General features: G+C 39.1%; 1 protein-coding gene across 3 annotated transcripts in view; it reads right to left on the bottom strand.

The window, feature by feature from the left end:
- The window catches only part of LOC124357958 (cyclic AMP response element-binding protein A-like), a 191,802-nt gene that overhangs the window by 11,121 nt on the left and 155,382 nt on the right, over positions 1-25,299 (bottom strand). For all 3 annotated transcript variants that reach the window (XM_046810126.1, XM_046810125.1, XM_046810127.1), the window contains 5 exons: positions 9,013-9,221; positions 6,838-6,949; positions 4,004-4,185; positions 2,960-3,103; positions 1,790-1,969 (listed from right to left, as the gene is read on the bottom strand). In XM_046810126.1, the coding sequence (XP_046666082.1) occupies positions 1,790-1,969; positions 2,960-3,103; positions 4,004-4,185; positions 6,838-6,949; positions 9,013-9,221 (827 nt within the window). The remainder of the gene's footprint in view (positions 1-1,789; positions 1,970-2,959; positions 3,104-4,003; positions 4,186-6,837; positions 6,950-9,012; positions 9,222-25,299) is intronic.

Here is a 25,299-nt window from a genome sequence, read left to right as displayed (position 1 = left end):
GAAATCCCCACAGGGATGAATTTTTACAGATTGAAGTGACTCGAATCCTCTGTAATCAAGACTATCTTGACTAATAAATACATTTTTTTGCAGATCTTGTTTATTTTTAACAAATGTGTCAAAGTTTATCTATCTTGGTTTATTTCTGGAAGGAGGTAGTGTTAATGTATCAAAGGCATATCTTTTTTTGTTTCTTTAAGAAAGAAGAAAACAGCAGTACACTCTGAAGTGTTAGTGTGATACCACAAAAGTTTTGCAGAATTGTGCACATGTTCAATTTAAGCTGCAATCTACCAATTCTGACATCTTCTGTACAATTCAACACAAAAGTGGAATTTAGCTTTACTGCCACTGAACAATTTACAGAATTCTGATTTTACATTCCTTCCGGCATATTCTCACACTAAGAAAGTCTTCGCAGATATTCATTTGATTTTAGTGCTTGAAGAAGTTGAACTTTGTAAGGTTTGGGTTTGGGTTTGAGACATTTAGGTAAACTGTTTTCTATATCATTCCAAGCTCTTTATTATATCTGATAATAGAATTTGCGATTTAAGTGGTAAAACACTTTTTTCAATTTAAGACCTACCGATGTTGATTTCTTGCTACAAATCCACCCATTTCTCTTGAAATTCAAGTACCACTTGCGAATAGAATGATTACTAGAAGGTTCTTCCTAATCTTGTTCTAACATGTATCGTGTACTTGCTATTGATTGATGAGCGTAAAACCTAAGACACAAAACGCTTTCTTGTCTTAAAAGGCATGACACAGATTAGCTTGTTGGGTTTACCAAACTGCTGATTTATGAACGAATCAGTATTAATAAAACTTTCCAATGATACTAACTTGTTGTACCTAAGAGATTCGAATCTAGCAATACATCTGTTTTAAATTGATTGTATAATTTAGATCATGTATACAACTCAATTTATAGTAAGAAAAATTATGCAAAAATCTACAAAACCATCTTAACACGTTCATGACAAAGGCTTATTTCCGGACTTTTTTATTTGTCGCCGATTTTTTTTCATTAATAATGGCAAATACCGTAATAGTATTTTTATGTTAAATGTATTAATTAAAGTATGTAGACTTCACAATTTTACAAAAAAAATTATTTCAAATGTTTTTTCAATGTTTATGTACTCCAAGGAGTATCTAAAAATTAATTTACCCTACAAATTAAGCAATTGTGCGCCGGACGTGGTGTGCGATAGCCTGAGATATTTATTAAATCATCTTCAGTAGTACTAACACTTTGATCATGACCAAATAACATTATTGTAGATGAAATGTTACATTTTACATAAAAAGTTTTTTTTTAAGGGTTACTTTCAAACCAGTCGCATATTGTTCATGTATAATTTGTACACAAAGGGAACTTGTAACGTTATCCAACTTCACACGAATGGAAGAGTAGACTGTGACGAAACCGAGTGAGAGTTGTGGCAGTGAACCATTACGACTTACTGGCATCACCGGCTGTGGCTTCAAGTGAAATTACCCAACAATCAATTGCTCTCTATTGGTGACCAGCGACTATCAAGCAGTACACCTACCTGGTCAATCATTTGTTTCAAAGTGAACGCCGTAATCCTGGCGACACTAACAGCTCTTTTGTAAAGCAGTTAAAATATACACGATAAGGTCATTTAAAAATTATAGTTACAGGATTTACGCTATTAGTGATGACTATTAGAATCTTCCACTTGTGTGTACGTTGTGGACACAACAATTATTCCCCCCCCATGTTTTCTCCTGTATCAAAAGATCAGCTGATACTCACGTGTGTGCGTGCGACCAGAGCTTGAAGCTTGTGCAGCTGACTCATCAGCGAACAGTTGGTGTCCTCCAGGTTTGTTATTTTCTTGCGGAACTCCGAGTTCTCGGATGATAAGAGCTCCACTTTCCTCTCCAGTGCATCCATGTACTCTTTCTTCTTGCGCCGGCTCTCTTGTGCACTTATCTACGACAACCAGGCAGTCAGGAGGGTGGCTAATGTACCATGGATATTAGCACCATTAAATCCCTATTTTTTAATAATATTTTTTACTGCCTGGCTAACCATACACAACTTAATATTTTAACTCTTAAAATTTGAAATTTAGGAGTCTTAAACCTTTTAATGATCTATTATAAGTTTTATTACCTACCTGATACCTGAACCATATAGACATTTCCACCATATATCTGTTTTTGAACAAATTTTAGTCTATTTATCAGTAGCTTTGTGAGCTTTGAAATAAAATAGATCTATGAGGAGAAAATTCAAACTAGATGTCTGACTGAGATTGGACCAAACAACAGAATCCTCCAGTGTTCTCAATTTTAATACTAGCTAGACTTGTCTATCAGACTGTGCCAAGGACAGTTGTGCATATTTTCTGTGGTCTGCAACCTAGTAAGATAAACTAGATGTCTGACTGAGATTGGACCAAACAACAGAATCCTCCAGTGTTCTCAATTTTAATACTAGCTAGACTTGTCTATCAGACTGTGCCAAGGACAGTTGTGCATAGCCTATTTTCTGTGGTCTGCAACCTAGTAAGATAAACTAGATGTCTGACTGAGATCGGACCAATCAACAGAATCCACCAGAGTAGTCAACTGTAATACTAGCTAGACTTGTCTATCAGACTGTGTCAAGGACAGTTGTGCATAGCCTATTTTCTGTGGTCTGCAACGTACTAAGATAAACTAGATGTCTGACCGAGATTAGACCAATCAACAGAATCCACCAGAGTGGTCAATTGTAATACTAGCTGGGCTTATCTATCGGACAATTTCTTTTATAGAACATGGTTGCACATACCATGAGGATATTTTTCACCCAAAATTAAAATCTTTACTTTAATTTTGGGTTCTTTACACTTAAACACCACAAAATCTCTATATGAATTATGTTAAAAGTTAAAATAATAATAATTTATACATCTTTGCTTAGAGATAAACATACTTTATTTTTTATTTTTCTCCTAATTTTCTTGAGAGACTTCTCCTCAGCTTTGGTGAGGGGTAGCCGCGTAGGGATGGGGTAACCTTCCGCGAGCAGTGTCCTCTTCTCCTCCTCTGTCAACATCAGCACCCCTGTTGACCCTTTCTGTAACATACCAGGATTGTCTCTCTATTATCTACACCAGGGTTCTTCTCGAAATACAGAGTTAACCTACTGATGTGTAATTACTTTTTTCAATCAAATAATTACGTTACATTGCTGTATTTACTGAAAGGTCAATGTTTTACAAGTACCTTAACCTGGCATTAGTGTACATCAGTTTTATGCGATTTTATGCATTTTAGTAAGAATAACAGAAAAGCAACAGTACTATTGGTTGATTTAATGAATAGTTTGGAGAGAGATCAAATCAAATCAAATCAAAATCTTTATTGTCTTTAGGCATATAGCAATCGACATGGTCATCATTTTATGTTACAAATCATAACTTGTCATAGTTAATGTTTATACTACTTAGGTAGGACTAACTAGTGTAAATTGATAATATAAAACATCATTTTTGCTATACCTAATTCTTGAATTAAAATAACATTGATAAATATCAAATAAAATCTTAAACTAAATAATAAACTAAAATAAATAGTCAATAAATAAAATAAATAAATCTTACATATATAACAAACTTACAAAACATTAATTTCAGAATTTGGCATGTTTAAAAATTCATCGATACTATAGAAGGGATGAGCAGCCAGCCATCTATGTAACTTACATTTAAAGAGACTAAAAGATAAATCTTTGGTTGAGAGTGGTAACTTATTATATAGTCTAATACACATTATAGTATGGCTAGATCTAATTTTTTCCAATCTTGTGAAGGGTACATCAAGACGATTACCATGCCTTGTAAATACTAGAGAGATCCGATAAGACGTCAGACTTTGGAATCTTGTCCGTAGCCAAAGCACTTTTTATCAGAACTATCGACCATTGCTAGTGTTGATGGCCTTGAACAAAATATATGAAAATGAAACTGGGACCCACCGGTTGACTGCTGATGAGGGGTGTCTGTATGGGCTGCCGGGTGGAGGCAGGGCTGTGACTGGCTGGGGACAGAAACAGTCTGCGAGCCGGAGCTGGCACGGGAGACGATGGGTGAGAGGGTGACACGTTGCCTTCGCTGTCGCTGGACGTTGACGATGGTGGGGTAGGTGGTAACGTGAATCCTGCAAAATACACAGTTTGGTTAATTTTAGCTTCTACAAACAGTCATGAGGTAATACTGATGTTGAAACCAGTTCTCTTAAACATCCGAGTGACAAATATCCACTTATATTACAGTAGTTCTTTTAATCTCAAATGTTAAACTCTCTTCGCTGTGGGCACGTAGTCACATTGGTAAATTTACAGATGTATGGCATAATATAACAACCAGTTTCATTTCTTGATTGATTATTTTTTATACATTAACTTTATTTAAATCTGTGCAAATGGTAATAGTGTAATTTAATTTCAATAAAGATTGATCCACAAAAAGTAATTGCTCTTCTGGGACTCAAATTAAGATATTTCACTTGTGGACGAGCGTGCTACCACTACAACACAGGCTTTATTTTTTGTGATACAATTATTTGAATATGGCCATTTCTGTCACATTTGCATTTAGATAACCAAACCAACATGTTATCAGAAGATCAGTTCATGAATTTTTTGCTAACCTATTTCTTTGAAGACCCTTGGAGCAATTGGAAAAATTTTGAAATAGTACTAAATGTTAATAAAACAATACTCAAAATTTGTGTAGTTGCCTGATGATGAAACCTTTGGTTTCGAAATGCCTCGTCCAAAAAATAAACCATTCGGAAAAGTATTGTTTTATTAACGTTTATTACTATTGTAACCTATTTCTTCTTTGTATGAGAAAATACAAGGGACGAGACTCATACTATGATTAATTGAACAAAAAAATACTAAAAGGACAAGAGTTACAAATAACGTAGCCATGGTGGGAAGGATTGATTTAAAATGATTGTTGATTATCTCCAGTTCACCTTCCTCTTAGTGTAGCATATGGAATCTGACACTGTCTCAGACTTGACTCCTGGAATCTGGAGCCATGTTCGTCTGAAGAGATTCAAAAAATGAAGAAACTCAAAACAAACAATTTACATTGTTTTGATATCAGAGAGACCTAGATTACAAAATATAAAGTATAGTGTAAGCCAGGTGAATTGGCATTCTCATTGTCTCATCAGGTGCACAATTCCACAAAACATTCATAGTTATAAATAGTTAAAAAAAAACTAAAATTAGTGCTCATTTATTAAAAATCAATGCATATATATCTTATAGCAATACTTGAGTAGAAAGAAGAGTTTTTACATTAATACAAGGGAAATCCTGCCAAAAAATGTACTCAATCTAAGATGGCTTTATTATATAAGGAAGATTGATTCGCATTCTTAACACTGAAGAAGAGTTCTGTGATTGCATTATGGATTTAAATACAATGTTACAAACTTCCCAATGGTTAAGTAAGTGATCATACCACTCATAGCACGTCAGAAATGATAAATTACTTCTCACGCATTCGTTCGGTGAAGTGGAATAGTGACAGAACTTAAAAATTAACCACATATTACATCACTTAAACTTGTAATTATACATACTTTAACACTAACTCCAGAATACATCTTCCCGACAAATGTATTGATAAGCTGCAGTATGTTTATGTAATGTAATACCTTACATGTAAATAAGTACACTGTAAGTAGAAAGAAAAGTGATTCCTCTTGTCCATTTAACGATGTAATGGGGGTTTACAAAATAACTTTTTGGAAGTCCTCGTGTAGGTTTTGTGCGTGGTTTTAATTTCAAAGTTTAAATAATTGAATTTGTTTAGTGCTGCAAATTAAAAATCAAATAATGCCATAAAAACGCTATTTTTGGAGATGGTCATAATTTTTAAATGATTCGGAATTACACGGTTAGCGGTTTGGAAATTTACGAAGAGCGAATACGGTTAGTAATTTGTAGCAGTTGTCACGGCGTTGAAGAGTCGTGTTTAGGAATGAGTTAACACGACTGCCCGTCACTTGTCATCCGTCAGCTGTCATTTGCATCTCACAACAACACAACATGAACATTACCTTCAAGCCTCGTGTTTACACGTGTTTTACACAACTAGTCTACATTCTGTCACTCATTTATGCTCTGCACAGTTCGTGCTGTGATGTAATTGTCCAATACAGTTGGAAGATTTTCTTGGTGTACCGTAGGGTACATGTATATATATTAAGAACAGAAAAAAAAGAACGTAAATCTATAAGATTACTGTGAAAGTTATAGTCATTAATTTTATAAGAACGTGATAACTCTTATAACATTTCTTCCAAATATCAATAATAAAAATACCATATGTAATGGAGGACTTATTGTTGACTGAAATTGAAAAGTCAGCGATAGCATATGTAAAATGTTTTAATACAGTGGTCAAAAGCGATGTACCAATTTCCTAACTGGTATATTGTACTCATAGCTCACATAGTAATTACTCAATTAATAAATTTCTTTATAAGCTCTTTAAGAAATGGTCTGTAAAATACTTAAATATTTGTTAAAAATATAAAAAATCAGTTTTTAAAATGTGAAGTATTAAAATATTGTTCCATTTTACTCTACTGTTTTTATTACAGTATATTACATGATGTCTTTCAAGCTCTTATTCTGCGGAGAGTGCTAATAACATAAATGACTTACTAAGTTTGTTAAATTACTTGTAGAATGATGTAAAGGAGGATTGGTGCCATCATAAAAAAATAAATGACTATATTCGATGACTAAAAAACAACAGTTGGTAACACTGGTCTGCAACTCACCAGAGGACTGAGATTCCAGCTTGATGCTGAGACTGGGCATGACGACATGGTGGCCGAGGCTGGACCTGGTCATCAGCACAGCGGTCGGCTGCTTTAGCAGGCTCTGCCCTGACTGTCACAGCAATCAATTATAAGACCACACTTAATCTTGTGATTAGTCTTCACAATTAATAATTAATAGTTGATATATGATTCATATCTTCCTACTTCATCATACGTAGGTATTTTATAAAGCCCATGTCATTTGTAAAAGTATAAACTTTTGTGATTAGAAAACAATGTTATTGTGGACCTATACTATGAGTCACAACGTTTCACACATCTAAAACATTAATATCATTAATGATATTAAAATTTTGTTATTTACACTTGACGTTACTATGAGTAACAACGTTTCACTCATCTAAAACATTAATATCATTCATAAGATTAAAATTTTGTTATTTATACTTGACGTTACTATGAGTAACAACGTTTCACTCATCTAAAACATTAATATCATTAATAAGATTAAAATATTTTATTTATACGTGACGGAGCAGCCTCAATGCCCAGGATGTTTAAAAACTGCCTGGCGTCAAATGCTTTTTACAGTGTTGATGAGTTTCTGGCATTCAACTGGGAGACCATGCGATGAAGAAACTGCCTCCAGCGCTGGAATTGGGCATAATTGGAATGGAATGAATGGAGTGTGAATGTTTGAATGTTGTTAGTTTGAATGTGGCCTTGATGTGGGATGAATACAAAAAAATGTTGCTATGCAATATATATTCTTATCCACAATTAAATGATTTTATTTGATCTTAAACTAATGAAGCTAGTGGCAAATTATCCTTCTTTGGAACCTTATGAAATTAATGATATCGGCGATCCCTTAAAAAAATTCAGTGCCAGTTTTTTTTTTTATTGAATATATATATATTAATGATTTTAAGAGATTATTCAAATGTTTACCAGCTATGAATAAATGGTGGATGTACGGTGCTTGTAATAAACATGATAAAACATTGCTGTAATCTCCTTGTGTTTGGGAATCAATGTTGGAGATTAACTATTGTAATGGTAATCAACTACGGGTAAAACTTCATCGCTTGAATGCGAATAAAACTAACCATCAAAATGAAATGAGGAGCAAATAGTTTGGAAACAGTATTTGTGCTGAATAATTAATGACATGGGAAATACCAGAAAAATTGTTTCTATTAAGTTTACGTTGATCTATCAGCCCTACATCTAAATTACCACAAGAGTTGGTTGTAAACCCAAGTCTTAACACCTTCACTAAGACACAAGTCAGTGTTTGAACATTAGGAGATCCTGGATAGTACTAATATGCAACCCACTGTGGCCAACATGTTAAACTATGATACATCTCTAGCTACAGAAGACGTTAGCACTTCCACCGTGGATCAATATGTTACTACAGCTGGATCTTCATTGCTAGTTTAGCTGACGTTTTCCTGTTTGTTGTGTAAATTACGAAACCCAACTAGAAAGGTCATTATAATTTTTACATACTTAAGTGCACGGTTTACGCTTCCAACGGTTTACATTTCAAGTGTTTTGGAGCTGAAGAGGAAGCACTTGTAAAGGACTGATAACAATATCTGACACTTCATCATTTACAGCCGTGTCAGTGAGTGACTCTAGTCTGAAATCTAACTTACTGCTCACTATCTTCAAGCGTGAATACATAACCGTCTGTTTGATTTTGGGATTTTTCACTATTAATTATTTAAAATTGTAGACAGATCTGCGGTGAATCTCTATAGGAGAGCTTGAAAATATTGAATTACACTGGGATTACGGATATGGTTATAAAGAACAGAATTATTCTACGGTTCTAGCAGAAATTAGACTAATTGTATAGATTAATGTCCTTCAGAAAGTCCCAAATATAAAAAGGTGGATTCTCCAATTAAATACTGCGTTTTAATATTCATAAAATATACTTATTTGGAGTAGGCTGAAATGTTCTTTATTAATAATGATATTGCAAGGACTGTGCAAGTACTGCAAGTATTTGTATTAACTAACATCAGTCAATCAATCACTATTAACTTACGAATACATACTTTGCACATTAAATAAACTCGTTAATACATGCAAGATGAATTTACTCATTTATCTGAAGCATATTACAACTTAGATGCATGAATAAAAAATACTACTCACTTTAAGCTTGTGTTCATATTTGAAGTCTGCAAACGACCGGGCTGTCGGTTCTGGTGAGGGGGGAGGTGAAGGAGAGGGTGGACACGAAGACATCGGAGACTCTGGCTCGCTGAGAGGCTCGTCCTTCACTACCACCTCTGGAGACTCTGGCCTCGGCCTGCTGCCTGTCCTCTGGAGCCTCACGACTGGCGGAAAGTCATCTTCAATGTCTGTAACACACCTTCGAGTTGAGGACACCAGAGACTCTGGTTCGCTAAGAGGCATGTCCTTCACTAACTAACACCTCTGGAGACTCTGGCCTCAGCTTACTGCGTGTCTGGAGCCTCACGACTGGCAGGAAGTCATCTTCAATGTCTGTAACACACCTTCGAGTTGAGGACACCAGAGACTCTGGTTCGCTAAGAGGCATGTCCTTCACTAACTAAAACCTCTGGAGACTCTGGCCTCAACCTGCTGCCTGTCCTCTGGAACCTCATGACTGGCAGGAAGTCATCTTCAATGTCTGTAACACACCTTCGAGTTGAGGACACCAGAGACTCTGGTTCGCTAAGAGGCATGTCCTTCACTAACTACCACCTCTGGAGACTCTGGCCTCAGCTTACTGCGTGTCTGGAGCCTCATGACTGGCAGGAAGTCATCTTCAATGTCTGTAACACACCTTCGAGTTGAGGACACCAGAGACTCTGGTTCGCTAAGAGGCATGTCCTTCACTAACTAAAACCTCTGGAGACTCTGGCCTCAACCTGCTGCCTGTCCTCTGGAGCCTCACGACTGGCGGGAAGTCATCTTCAATGTCTGTAACACACCTTCGAGTTGAGGACACCAGAGACTCTGGCGCGCTAAGAAGCTCGTCCTTCACTACCACCTCTGAGGATTCAGGCCTGGGTTTTTTTCCTTCAAGTAAGCAACACATGTATTGTTTATGGCTAAATGCAAGATCATAACATTAGTTATACATCTAATATGTTGTATACCTTAGTCGAAGTGTACTTCCTGCCTATCTAAGTTTGGTATGTATATGTATATACATAACACCTTAGACCGTGCATCACATTAAAATCCTATGAAGGGTTTCTATTGGCAACCATCTGCAGCATTTTAATAATATACGGTCAAATCATTGCAGATAAATAAATCAAACAAAGGTTTCTGAAAATTTCACTTCTCTATGTTTAGTCATTCTTAGTATATCGATGATACCGTTCTGACCTGTCAACCTGTCCACTAACTAACAAAGTGGTGAAGTTGCTTGACTCTCCCCTATTCAAAAATTAAGTCGCTTCACATTAGAATTATTCAAGAATCTGCGTAAAAATATCCTTCGTTACAATTTTTAGAAGGACCTCTATGTAAAAATTATTCAAAATGACTTCTATTTTACAATTCCCTAAAGACAAAAAAGTATTGAATTCCATAGCCAGGCTTCTAGAGAGAATAAAAATTAGAAAAAAAGATTTGCTGCAAATGACACATAAACACATTGCAGAGAATTCTGATACCTGAGTCTACATCTTAAGAGGGTTGTTCGTGAACAATATGCTCTTTGAAAAAAGGCCATAACTCCACCTGATGCCTTCACTAGGGCAGACAATAGTGACATATAGCTTCAAATAGGGTCCCAAGACAAAGTCAGGGCTAGAAAATGTCAATTTGTCAAATCAAAGTACACAACAATACTTATTCCCTCAGAATCACTATTTGGAGATCTATTTTTCGGATTAGCAATATAAGATGCATTTCACCACCCCTCCATGTTCACAAAACTGGTTTTACAAGATTTCTGAAATGTCCCGACATCCTCTGAGATCGTGGTTTCAATGTTCGTAACAACACTGAGGTAAAATTAAATCGGCGCATCATCAAGAACAGGAAATTGGCAACGGAAAAATGAAAGAATTGAGAAACCAGAAACATTAATTATTCCCTTTACGGGGTTTTCCACTAAAGGCTTTGGGTTTACAAGACAACAAACATGAGCTATCGGATGAACATGGAAGTTGAAACGACTTCGCTAGCGCATTAAGAACTACAGTTGTAGAAAGAGCAGCATAACGACTCTCGGTGCAGCATGGCGTCAATTCACGGGATGCGGCATTGCGTCAGAGTAAGAGGAATAAACAAGTGCGCGCGTGCGTCATCACGTTCTCTGTCAAACACTTTGACATTACGTTACTTCATGACTCCGATCACCGAGCACCCGAGTCAGGACGTTGACTCCACTTGTCAATTGACTCGGTTTGGCCCATATTGAGAACGCCCACCTAGCAGAGGTTGGAAAATGATAGCAAATCTGTCTTTCGTACAGGTCTGAATTTCAGAGGTGTGTTCGAAGCAATTTGAAGACCAAAAAATGAGAAGAAACGGTCCAGGAGTCCAGAGCCAATTTGGATTGTATAAGCACACAACCTTTTTCTATAAATCGATAGAGGAAATCTTTTAAAGAAAGTACCGGATTGTCAGTTGTGTTACTTTTGGTGGAGGGCAAATTATAAGGGTAGCAAAAGGGATAGCAAAATTAAATGATAACATTTTTCTTGACACACCTAAAACTAACCGTCATACACATAAATACATTTTAAATCGGTGTCAGGTAATTGTGTAACGACTTCCAATCTCTTCGCCTAGTTGTCTTGACCGCGATATAACTGTTATTTATGTGTCAAACATTAGGTTTTAAGTTGGTAGAGAAAATATAATTTGAAAAAAAAAAAAACTATTGTTTGATACTTCAACCCTTTGGGAACCTTATAACTTCGACCCCACTAATACTAACACGGTTGGCGATTGATTTATTTCTTAGAAACAATCCTCGGCCGATTTCTAAAACATCAAGTTATATGCTTATACAACGAAAAGTGGCCTTTGCTCAGTTGTGTGCACATCTTTACTCAACACTATTATTGATTGAACAACAGGGTGACTATTACAGACCTTGGGCTAATTAGGTTATTTCAGTCCTGGAGCGGGACACCTGTGCCTATTATTCGGGACGCTAAGGACGCCTATCGTGGCGGAAGCGAGCGTAGACCGTTAGCAGATCTGGAAAGGGCAGGCTCGGCTAATTGTGGTGTGGAGTGGAAAGCTTTTAGCCGGTCATTCACTTGAAGCGCGAGGATCCGCAGACAACAATAGAGAGTGGTCTACAAGTGCGCTACAACGTCAACACTGGCTTGTGCAGTACGCAGATCACACGGCTGCAAAGTTCGGAATTACAGGCCTTTGTCGATCTGAACCATTATGTCCAACATTCCAAAACAACGTCAACACTGGCTTGTGCAGTACGCAGATCACACGGCTGCAAAGTTCGGAATTACAGGTCTTTGTCGACCTTAACGATTGTGTCCAACATTCCAAAACAACGTCAACACTGGCTTGTGCAGTACGCAGATCACACGGCTGCAAAGTTCGGAATTACAGGTCTTTGTCGACCTTAACGATTGTGTCCAACATTCCAAAACAACGTCAACACTGGCTTGTGCAGTACGCAGATCACACGGCTGCAAAGTTCGGAATTACAGGCCTTTGTCGACCTTAACGATTGTGTCCAACATTCCAACACAACGTCAACACTGGCTTGTGCAGTACGCAGATCACACGGCTGCAAAGTTCGGAATTACAGGCCTTTGTCGACCTTAGCAATTGTGTCCAACATTCCAATAGCCTCATCTTTATAAAAATCAAATTTCTAGAAATTTTCAATGCGCTCTACAGACATTGAAAGATGTCCTGCTGTTATGGTTCCAGATACATTATTGGAGGAAGTCTGTTCTTCAATCTTCCTTGGAATACACGTTGATCGAGGGTTGACATGGAAAAATCACATTGATCATGTTTGTGCCAAATTATCCTAAGGAGTTTATGTCTCAAGGTCTTTGGCCAAATACAGCCCTAGTCACGTACTGATTACAAATTAATTTATCCTCACCTTTCGTATAGAATCGTTTTGTGGGGAGCCTGTGCAAATAACCATATTATGAGAGTTATCAAATTACCAAAAGTAGCATTCCACATTATCGCTAATTTGAACTTCAGAGAGTCGTGCAGGACAGCGTTCAAGAATTTGCAACTGTTGACTTTGCCATGTCTCTACATCTTTGAAACCACCTTATTTTGTTCGTCTAAATTTGCCTTAACCAAAGGACGAGACATAAATGAATATGAGACAATAGGGAGAGATAATTACCGTTCGGGAATGCACAGAACGGTGGTTTATGAACACTTACCCTCGCAGACAGGTGTTCATTTTAAAAACAGATTTTCAAACTCGATTAAAAATGCCTCAACGCCCAAGGTGTTAAAAACGTATACCGCACTCTGCCTGGCGTCAAACTCTTTTTACAGTGCTGTCATCTTTGATAACAGATTTACATGCGTTTAGTTTAGAAATTGTTCTACTCCTGGAATCCAAGAGAGAACTGCCGTATGATTAGGGGTTATAGATATGCTAGTTAACACTATTCATTGAAACGTACTAGATACAGACATAATGCTTGCTGTGAAGTGGTAAACAAAAAAATCTGTATTTTCAAAAAACGAATTATTTCTTTGTGCCACTGAGGTTCTTCCATTTTAAGAGGCCAAACTAGATTATACGAGAGAAAATTAAAATCAATTAATCTGTTTGTAACCAAACTTTACAATGCATCCAGAGCCAAGTAGGTGAACGAAGACGAGTAATCTACCGAGTATTGAAAATGGCAGGAAGAAAAATGTCGTGCTCATAACAAAAGTCTGCGCTGTGAAAGTAAGTAACTAGGACAACGAGAAGATATGAAGAGTGCAACAAATAATGCAGTGATGGGGTTACGTGAGGTTATCGGGGAGAATAGCGCATGTGGCGCGTGCAGTTTACTGTGGCTGATTGAGCAGTTCTAGATAACAGCTGTTATCTTTGCCTCTTGCCTTGCCTCATTCTGCGAGAACACAGCACTACAACACAAGTACAGAGTTGTCTCAATACGTGTATCTGGTGGGTAATGAGTAACAGCTCAGCGAAATGTGAGGTTGCAGTGCAAGTGATGGAGTTACGTGAGGTTATCGAGGAGAATAGCGCATGTGGCGCGTGCAGTTTACTGTGGCTGATTGAGCAGTTCTAGATAACAGCTGTTATCTTTGCCTCTTGCCTTGCCTCATTCTGCGAGAACACAGCACTACAACACAAGTACAGAGTTGTCTCAATACGTGTATCTGGTGGGTAATGAGTAACAGCTCAGCGAAATGTGAGGTTGCAGTGCAAGTGATGGAGTTACGTGAGGTTATCGAGGAGAATAGCGCATGTGGCGCGTGCAGTTTACTGTGGCTGATTGAGCAGTTCTAGATAACAGCTGTTATCTTTGCCTCTTGCCTTGCCTCATTCTGCGAGAACACAGCACTACAACACAAGTACAGAGTTGTCTCAATACGTGTATCTGGTGGGTAATGAGTAACAGCTCAGCGAAATGTGAGGTTGCAGTGCAAGTGATGGAGTTACGTGAGGTTATCGAGGTGAATAGCGCATGTGGCGCGTGCAGTTTACTGTGGCTGATTGAGCAGTTCTAGATAACAGCTGTTATCTTTGCCTCTTGCCTTGCCTCATTCTGCGAGAACACAGCACTACAACACAAGTACAGAGTTGTCTCAATACGTGTATCTGGTGGGTAATGAGTAACAGCTCAGCGAAATGTGAGGTTGCAGTGCAAGTGATGGAGTTACGTGAGGTTATCGAGGAGAATAGCGCATGTGGCGCGTGCAGTTTACTGTGGCTGATTGAGCAGTTCTAGATAACAGCTGTTATCTTTGCCTCTTGCCTTGCCTCATTCTGCGAGAACACAGCACTACAACACAAGTACAGAGTTGTCTCAATACGTGTATCTGGTGGGTAATGAGTAACAGCTCAGCGAAATGTGAGGTTGCAGTGCAAGTGATGGAGTTACGTGAGGTTATCGAGGTGAATAGCGCATGTGGCGCGTGCAGTTTACTGTGGCTGATTGAGCAGTTCTAGATAACAGCTGTTATCTTTGCCTCTTGCCTTGCCTCATTCTGCGAGAACACAGCACTACAACACAAGTACAGAGTTGTCTCAATACGTGTATCTGGTGGGTAATGAGTAACAGCTCAGCGAAATGTGAGGTTGCAGTGCAAGTGATGGAGTTACGTGAGGTTATCGAGGAGAATAGCGCATGTGGCGCGTGCAGTTTACTGTGGCTGATTGAGCAGTTCTAGATAACAGCTGTTATCTTTGCCTTGCCTAATTCTGTAAGGTTGGCAAGGGTATTACTCACATTTAGAACTGTGTCTTCTTCACTTTTCAATATCCGCCGTTTTAGGAGCAAAGAACACATACGAAATGAACCTTTCAAATTCTTTTTATTAACTATAATAAATATTGGAATGGATCGAAAAACTGTGATCCTTTCTTGCAACCCATAAGACTATCCAAAGTTATAAGAGTGGTCTAGCAAATGTGAGTAAGATTTGTGAAAACAGAAAAAAAGACTACGTTGAATAAAATCTTTTGGCCCACAGATTGGGTCTGCCTATAAGTTTGTACTATACAAGAGAGATCATGGAAGAACTGAACAATATATATTATTTCGTCTATAGCAAGCTTGTTAAATAATAGAATGAACACACATAGGCGAGACGAGTCAAGCCCATTACAGTTAACTTATCTAAATGTGACCAGCAGTGGTCGAGCGCATGTCTTATCTCCATCTAGGAAGCTATTCGCTCCCATGACGTGTCAATCCACAATGTGTGGCGTGTGGGGACTGACATTCTACTTAGTTACTCAGAAAAACTAGAACAACAAAAATGTTGGGACCCTGATCGTCAGTGAATGAGAGACAGGGTGGAACAAATAAGGAAACAATACAACAAATCTTATCCTTTGGCCAACGCAGCAAGTGGAGTGATTTGGGTGAAGTTAGAGGGTTTCAATTTACTTTAGATTTTATCTAACAAAATCCTTGTGTAAGGTTAGATTTCACCTCACAGAATTATTTAATTAGTATATCACAAAAGCGTATTCGGAAACACAAAATAATGCAAAGTACCTGTTTATTACTTATCAAATTTGTCAGTAACCAGCCACTAAAGGAACCTGCGATATACTCCTGCAGTAGTACAGTATTATTGTTTACTGTTGTCCAGATAGCAGATAGAAGAATGGGAGGACAGAAATGGCGAGGGGGGAGGAGGGGGGAGAAAGTGGTTTGCACCAAACATGTTTGTATCTGATAGGGGTGATTTCGACACCGGAGTTATGTAGTACAGGTCGCCTCGCCCCTCGCCCTAGTGCTTGTCTGAACCCTTCAAGGCCACCCGTACCCGACACACGACCTTAGTCCTGATTTGTGCCCTACTCCCGAGGACTCCAAGTTAATCGGGAAGTAATTAAGGAATAAGTGAATGAAACATGATTATACCGGACATTTACCATCGATCAGTAACACTACGTTTCGAGATCTGCAATCTATTCTCTTCTTCAAATAAATGACTAAGCTAATGCATGAATACAATCAAAGTTAAAAGTAAACAAAACGTACCAGAGCTTTGTGACACACGTAAGTCAGGAACCACAACACCTAGATAATCTAGATTGTAGTCGTGCATTAGTTTAGTTATTTACCTGAAGAAGAGATCAGATTGCAGATCACGAAACGTTGTGTTGCTGATTGTGTGTACCACTGAACGGTGTCAAATGTCCGAAAAATCCTTTTTGCCATAGTTATAGGATATAAAAGGTATAACACAACGTTTCGAGGATTGGAATGTATCTTCTTCGTCAGGTGGGGGAGGTGTTAAAAATTGTATGTACTAATACCCCCCCCCCCACCTGACGAAGAGGACAGATTCCAATCCTCGAAACGTTGTGTTATACCATTTACAACCTATAACGATGGCAAATGTCCGAAATTCTGTTATCCTTCACAATCTGTCTATCGTCAAAAACAAACATTAAACAAAGTAAGGAATAAGGATGCCACATCGTTACTCTCGTAGCAGAGAAGAACGAAACACTCTCTGGTGGAAACAGACAGGAAAATATCGGTTTTGCAGTTATCCAAAAATGCAAAAGAAAAAAGATGATAATATATTTATACTGTGGGGAGAAAAGATATTGGAGCTTAACTCTTCCCACCATAGCTACTTTATGTATAAAAAACTCGGTTACTCCACCGTGCTTAGAGATCGTGTCTGCCACATCGTAGTGCACTCAATTGTGCACCTGATGAGACAATGAGAATACCTCTTCCCCTATATAACACTATATCTTGTGGTCTAGGTGTCTCAGATGTCGACACAATGTAATTATACATCAGAGTAATTACCGTCGTTCATTTTGAGCTTCCTCGCCGCCGACTCTGTTTGGATCTCTTCAGACGATCTTGACTCCAGATTTCAGGAGTCAAGTCTGTGATAGCGTCAGATTCCAGACGCTGCACCAAGAGGAAGGTGAATAAGAGCTTGGCCCAACATTCACGTGGAATCAACCCTTCCTACCGTAGCTACTTTATGAGTAAAATCTACCCGTATGTCTCAAGCACGATGATATCCATTGTTCAGTTGCACAATGCTGGTTGACAAGCACAAGTAGGCTAAGCTGGGTCAGCTGCTGACGCCACAGCCTAGGTATGATTGCTGACGGAGTTCGCCGCACCTCTGCCCCCTTGTTACGGGTGCCACAGTGACTGTTGACCCCAGAATGTAACTGCACACACGCGCACACACACGCACATTCTACATTCCACATAGTGGTCCTAGTTTTTGCTACTCTTTGGGAATTGGGACAACGGCCTGTGCTCGCCTCTCGCACCAGTTTCTTACCGCACATTCCTCACTGTGTGATCTGGAAGAGCATAAATCGTCAACATCTTAACGGAACACGCTTGTCATAGTGGTTACGATAGAAAGCAACAAGGGAGTAGGACTTTCATTCAGCACCTTCCGTGAAGTTTTAGGATAAATAATAATTGATACCCGGAAGCGGGAATTTGATTGTTTGGAAAACTCTTCGGAATAGTACAGTATTGTTTAATAATTATCTATGAATACAGTACTAACAAATAGAGATTTCTGTTGAAGGTCAGGTAGTTATCTCGCACGCACGCGCCCCCATACTCACGAGCGCAGAAGGTAGGGTTCAGCCCAACACCTACCGTTGTCAGTCCCGGGTTATTCGCTGATATCTTAGACTTAGACACAATACTCTGTGACAATTTCAATGTATTGTACGTTGTTGTGTTTCATTTTTCTTGTTACAATGTATATACAGGGTGTCCCGTAACTCTCTGTACAAAGGTATACCACGTTATTGCTCAGGTCAAGACTAACATATTTCACCATATGAACATGGATGGGTCTCTCTGATGCTTAGTTCCCATCTGCACACGTAGTATACCAATACGAATATGAAGGAATTCAGATCAAGAATAATCTCCCATTACGGGATGTAAAAACAGTAAAATAAACAAATCTTCTATAACTCGTGATCTGTTTAAGAATTACTATGATATGATCAATCAACTATTTTAATATCAAAGTAATTTTGTATGAATACTTCACAGATTTCTCACTCCCCTGGGTTCTGTTTCGCTTATCTCTCGAGACAGAACTTCAAAACGTGTGAGTGATACTACGGGGGCGAGCGATAATGTTCGGTTTACAGCTGTTCGCGCGTGTCTTTGACCTGTCTACGAACAATGTTTGTAACATACACTCTTGTAACCTGGCCGGACAGGGCTACAACCTGCACCTGCTCCGTAATCGTTAATTTGACTATCGCGAGACCAGTGTATCGGTGACACTACTCCGGCCACAAGACATGGTAATGTGGAGATTGGCAAATGAGAGCCGGAGAGGGCATAGAGGGCAACGTTCCTTGATAAAGTTATCAGCTTCCTGCGGACACAGAGAGCGCCGCCTACGGCAGTGCTTCCACAGTCTGGGCCACGATAGAGTCCACAGTCCTGGAGTCTATAGCCGGGTTGCTCACTCTGCCCACGTTGTTGTAAAGATACAAATCTTTAACTTTGATAATGTTCAAACCTTCACAGTTACTAGTACAGTTTAGTCTCCTTCACTGGCTGGGAAGGTCCTAGAAGAGAGATCAGAGCTCTCAAGCTTCAATTAGTACACTGTACCAAGTTTTCGACATTAGTCTCCTACACTGGCTGGGAAGGTCCTAGAAGAGAGATCAGAGCTCTCAAGCTTCAATTAGTACACTGTACCAAGTTTTCGACTTTGGTCCCCTACACTGGCTGGGAAGGTCCTAGAAGAGAGATCAGAGCTCTCAAGCTTCAATTAGTACACTGTACCAAGTTTTCGACATTAGTCTCCTACACTGGCTGGGAAGGTCCTAGAAGAGAGATCAGAGCTCTCAAGCTTCAATTAGTACACTGTACCAAGTTTTCGACATTAGTCTCCTACACTGGCTGGGAAGGTCCTAGAAGAGAGATCAGAGCTCTCAAGCTTCAATTAGTACACTGTACCAAGTTTTCGACTTTGGTCCCCTACACTGGCTGGGAAGGTCCTAGAAGAGAGATCAGAGCTCTCAAGCTTCAATTAGTACACTGTACCAAGTTTTCGACATTAGTCTCCTTCACTGGCTGGGAAGGTCCTAGAAGAGAGATCAGAGCTCTCAAGCTTCAATTAGTACACTGTACCAAGTTTTTCGACTTTGGTCCCCTACACTGGCTGGGAAGGTCCTAGAAGAGAGATCAGAGCTCTCAAGCTTCAATTAGTACACTGTACCAAGTTTTCGACTTTGGTCCGTTACACTGGCTGGGAAGGTCCTAGAAAAGAGATCAGAGCTCTCAAGCTTCAATTAGTACACTGTACCAAGTTTTCGACTTTGGTCCCCTTACACTGGCTGGGAAGGTCCTAGAAGAGAGATCAGAGCTCTCAAGCTTTAATTAGTACACTGTATCAAGTTTTCGACTTTGGTCCCCTACACTGGCTGGGAAGGTCCTAGAAGAGAGCGTAAACTTCAGTAAACTCTACTACTGAAACTTCCTGGATAAGACGATCTGATAGACTACAACTCGTCTATTTCATCACGGAATTTATTTAGTTTTTACACATTTGTTTCACATTTTGGCCCTTTACAAAAATTGGAGAAGTGGAAGAGACAATTCAAAACCCGTAAAAGGACTTTTAATTTTATGATACGATAGATGACTTAGTGACCTACCAAAAGCTAACTCCACGTTACTACCAAAAGCTGGGTGTCCATACGTTATCTTTGGGATGATTAATACATTTCATTGTAAATGAACATAAGTTATTGTTTGGAAAGAATGTACTGACAAACTTTGAAAATTAAAAGTCTGATATATCATGTCCAGGTGTGCCACTCATGTGTGTTCCAGTATCAAAGCTATATTCCATGTTAACATAGAGAGAGAGACAACGCACACAAGAAACCACAAAGCACAGACATTGGCTGAGCGTTAGCAAAGTTTATCCCTCGGACTGGAAAATTCGTTTCTCTCTGCCTGTCCGAGAACGAACCGTTACGCGACACATATTCATACTATACACTATTGAGTAGCTTGTTTATTAAACGTTTCCTGAAGCATTTGGATTCACATTGATGAGGTGGGTAAAAGATAGGATACCCTTATATGGTATTTTTTTACTACGACAGACATAGTCGTATTTTGCAAAACAATGTCCCACTTAAATCCAAGTGATATTTATAGGAAATACTACGTACGCATTTATTTTTATGTGAATACTACGTACGTTTATAGCTTCCAGCGGGAAATGCTGCATCATGGACTGCCTACTATATTACCGCAGCGATATCGCACTGCGGTAGAGTATGTCTAGTCATTGTCCCAAGCCTCCGTGTTGCCTCGGTCAACTGTGGAGGCAGTGGTGGCCCTAATAGAATTTCTAACGTGGAAACCCCTTTTGGCTGAGCGTTAGCGAAGCCTATTACTCCAGGAATTGGAAACGTTTCGTTTCTGTGTGTCTATCCGCAAGATGGTTTGAAAATGAACTGACTTATAGACGTGAAATGTTACCTGGAACTTCATTTATATATAGGCACCAGCGAGTTCGATGGGATTTGGCTGAGCGTTAGTGAGGATTTTAAAATTGGTCTTATGGGTACCCGTGACAAAATCGCGGAATAAGTAATTTTATAAACGGAGTATAAACATGACAAGTGGCATAGTGACAAATGTAGTTGTAGTCTTGACATTTTGAATGCAGACTGTTACTAGATATGTGGCGTGGAATATTCTTATCTTTGTTTAGAGAATAATATTGTTTATTGCAATCTAGAACCGAAATAAATGTATTTTATAATGAAGGTATCCGAGAAGAACATCGTTATAAACCAATATATTGCTATGAACTCGTTTCTTGCATTAAGTTGTTTTACAACTAAAGAACAGGTTAGATTACAATTATGGAATTGGGTGTATTAGCTTTATAATGTGCTATGACGGCAAATGTCCGAAATCGTGTTATTCTTTTAATTTGGTTGTTATTTTGTTGCTATTATCAAAGGCTGGCGAAACGAGTATGATAAAAAGCGCTCACTAAATATTCTGATATTTTTATCACAGTTATAATCACTGTAATTCTCATTTGACGATGTTATATTCTCCCAGACATATTTAAGGCTTTACATCTCTTAGTTTTCTACATAAATTCTTTCCAATTATACAAAAACAAGAATTAATTATGTAGGCACTATGTTATTTAATTCCTTGTATTTAATAGTTTACATAATTTCTATATTAACTGATCGCTGAGATTAGCAATAATAAGAATTGTCCTAAATAATGTTTTGACATTTTAATTTTAACATAGACCTACATTAAAAAAACTATTCCTACAGCTTTTTCTTGCGACCACTTACTTTTTTCATCTACTAGTGAAGTTGCTGTCGTTCAGTATTAATGTATGCAAACAGAAAAAGAGAATATCTTAATTTGAACAGGTCTCCTAAAATTCTAGTCCAGCTTTCTCCGTATGTAGGTTAGAGATAGATTTCCAACCGACGGACGTCAGTGTGATGATTGTCCTCATTCGTCAGATACTATTGTTCCTCAGAAGTGTTTGAATATCGGCTAAACAACAGAATGAATCACGTTTGCCAAGGATGAGCGAAGGATGGCCAGGAAGACAGGACATTGCCTAGCGCCATAGTGACGGACACACCTGACTGACGGACACGCCTGACTGACGGACACGCCTGACTGGAGGACACGACTGACTGGAGGAAATTACTGACTGGAGGACACGACTGACTGGAGGAAATTACTGACTGGAGGACACGACTGACTGGAGTAAATGACCGACTGGAGGACACGACTGACTGGAGGACACGACTGACTGGAGGAAATTACTGACTGGAGGACACGACTGACTGGAGGAAATGACCGACTGGAGGACACGACTGACTGGAGGAAATGACCGACTGGAGGACAAGACTGCCTGGAGGACACGACTGACTGGAGGAAATGACTGACTGAAGGAAATGACTGACTGGAGGACACGACTGACTGGAGGAAATGACCGACTGGAGGACACGACTGACTGATGGACACGACTGACTGATGGACACGACTAACTGAAGGACACGACTGACTGGAGGACACGACTGACTGGAGGAAATGACCGACTGGAGGACACGACTGACTGATGGACACGACTAACTGAAGGACACGACTGACTGGAGGACACGACTGACTGGAGGAAATGACTGACTGGAGGAAACGACTGACTGAAGGACACGACTGACTGACGGACACTTGACAGGTAAGGACAGTTGCCATTATCCTTTTCATTGTCTACCCCACGGCATGCTGCGATGAAATGTTTCTCTTTTAACTACGGTACTTCCTATGTACCGGTAGATTCTGCAGGGATCAAACTCGTTAACTCAGAGATCCTGGTTCGTTAATTTCGTCTCAAGAATAATATACAATGCAGTGCTAACGAAATACTTTACACCAAATATATCTCAGAGCTAACCTAAGGACCTAAACCTTGACTACCAATACCCCATTTTACCCCATAGCAAAACATAAAGCAAGGAACAACAAAACATATCTTTATCTGATATTAAGGGATGTAAATCTCCACTAAACTGAAAAACAGTAAAGAGCAGATAGCCTAACTCAAACCTCGTCCTCAGTAAAGAGAATTTTCTATGATTTATTGAATTTAAACGATGGTATGAAAGTAATGTTTCACTGACTTCTTGTTGCCCCATGTTCTGTTACGCCAACACCTCTTCAAGGTACTCAAACGTCGAGATGGCAATTCAAAACGCTCTCCGGAATCCAGTAAATAAACAACACAGTCGCTTGTGAGTATTGTTTCTGGGACGCATTTCGGTAGGTATTTGTAACAATAAGGCAGCATGGTAGCTATCAGCTAGCAAATTAGCGGTATTCCCCTCACATATTGTCACAGGTGTCCCGCAGGTGTGGCGCTTGTTGTAGATCTGCGCAGTATCATACATTCAGTCTACCTGTCCTACCGTGACATTCTGTCACATCGCGAACATAGAACACCCTCCCAACAATTCGTCTGCAACGAACACGTGAACATCGGTTGAGACTAAGTTTGAAACATAGTCTTGAACATGGTTGTGAACATCGAGGAACTTCAGTTCTGAACCCAACAATTAGTGGAGTTACTAGGCGCAAAAGCGCGTCCTTGCTGGACACATAACAGTCAGTTCATAAGGAATTCATTGTTGAACAACCCACCTGAGCATATATGATGCTGATGAAAAGGTGGATTTGGTATATGGTAACAAACAGGTAGCTAACCGGAAGTCGAATATCACCATTATTAACAACAGGGTTTGTCAAGTCAAGGATGCCAATTCTCAAATGAACCTTAAACCTTGATTTGGCTCATCTAGTTTAGTTTACACTGTGATCACTTCTAAAGTAAGTATTCATCATAAAAGTCAATGCACTTGGTCCAGCACTGTCGCCAAGTCCCAAAAGTGGTTTCAAAATTAGTTTCTAGAAGACTAAGGCCCTTTTCAGTTCTTTTTAAATTTCCTCGATTAAGGTAAAGCGTCTTCTTTTCAAATAGCACTTGATTTTTGGGGATAGGGCAAAGATTGGGGAACAAGACGAATGCGGCACAATAGTCACATGGTTATTTGCTAGGAACTCGGAATGTTTTGACATCAGTGTGGCTGATGCATTGTCGTTGTGCAAAAGTCAATTTTGATCACTCCACAGGACCGCCTCAGCACTCATAACCCCCTTAAACCCCTTAACCGCTGCAAAACACCGCAATAGAATTCATCATTGACAGTAGATCCTTGAGGGGCAAAGAATTATTCCTTTGAAGTCAACAAAAACGATGAACATTGAATTTTCGCTCTATTGGATTGTCCCGTTGTTTTTTCTCGAGGTCATAGGCGGAAATCCAAGGCCTCATCATCTGTTATGCCTTTAGAAATGAAAGCCGGATCTTCATTGGCTATACGAAGGAGCTCTTGACAATCAACTCTCCGTTTTGAGCACCTTGGAAGAGTTCATTTGCCATAAACGCGTTGCATGCCAATATTTTCTGTCAACATGTCTAGGCATCGGCCATAACCTAAGGTCATTTCCTCACAAATCTACTGAATTGGCTGTCGACAATCTTCTGAATTGATTAGATGAATCTTTCTACATTTTGCTACTGTTGTGTTGGTCTTAGGCCCTCCTGATCGCTCATCTTTTCAACTGTCTCTCTGCCGGCAGTGGACATTTCACTCTGAGACGGACTTGTGGCCCCAAGAGTCCTCACCAAAAGTCCGCTTGATCATTCCTAAAGACTCACTGCCTGACTTTTCGAGTTTAACACACAAACCCCGTTGATCACTTTAGGATCAATTTTAAAAATAGAAGAAAAACTTCAAAGCACTCGCACAAAACAAACTCAAAAGTCCAAGCCGATAGGTAATCAGTGCATCAGTGCACACTGATTAGCGATAATAGGATAGATAGATTATCGCCGGCCGATTATCTTTTTCCGTGAAATCTCTGCCGATAACGTTATCTTACGGAACTATTGGATAAGTCTTCTGCTATACAGGCTTCTCAGCTACTACTGTACCACAATAGTATCATAACGTATGTAGGGACACGTTTCTATGGTGTTTCTTTTATGTTTTACCGATGACAAACGTACTCAATCCTCTCCTATCATCCCTTCAAATCATCCATCACCAATAATAAATTTTTATACGTCATTGGGCCGGATGTATATATAAATTTTAGTACAAGCTGGTGGTTCAGTTTGTATTAAGTTAAAATCTGCTCAATGTTTGTA

This window comes from Homalodisca vitripennis, chromosome 3 (genome assembly GCF_021130785.1).
Source record: "Homalodisca vitripennis isolate AUS2020 chromosome 3, UT_GWSS_2.1, whole genome shotgun sequence".
Lineage (NCBI taxonomy): Eukaryota > Metazoa > Arthropoda > Insecta > Hemiptera > Cicadellidae > Homalodisca > Homalodisca vitripennis.
The sequence above is the reverse complement of the archived record's forward strand: the minus strand, read 5'-3'. Positions and strand labels throughout refer to the sequence as shown.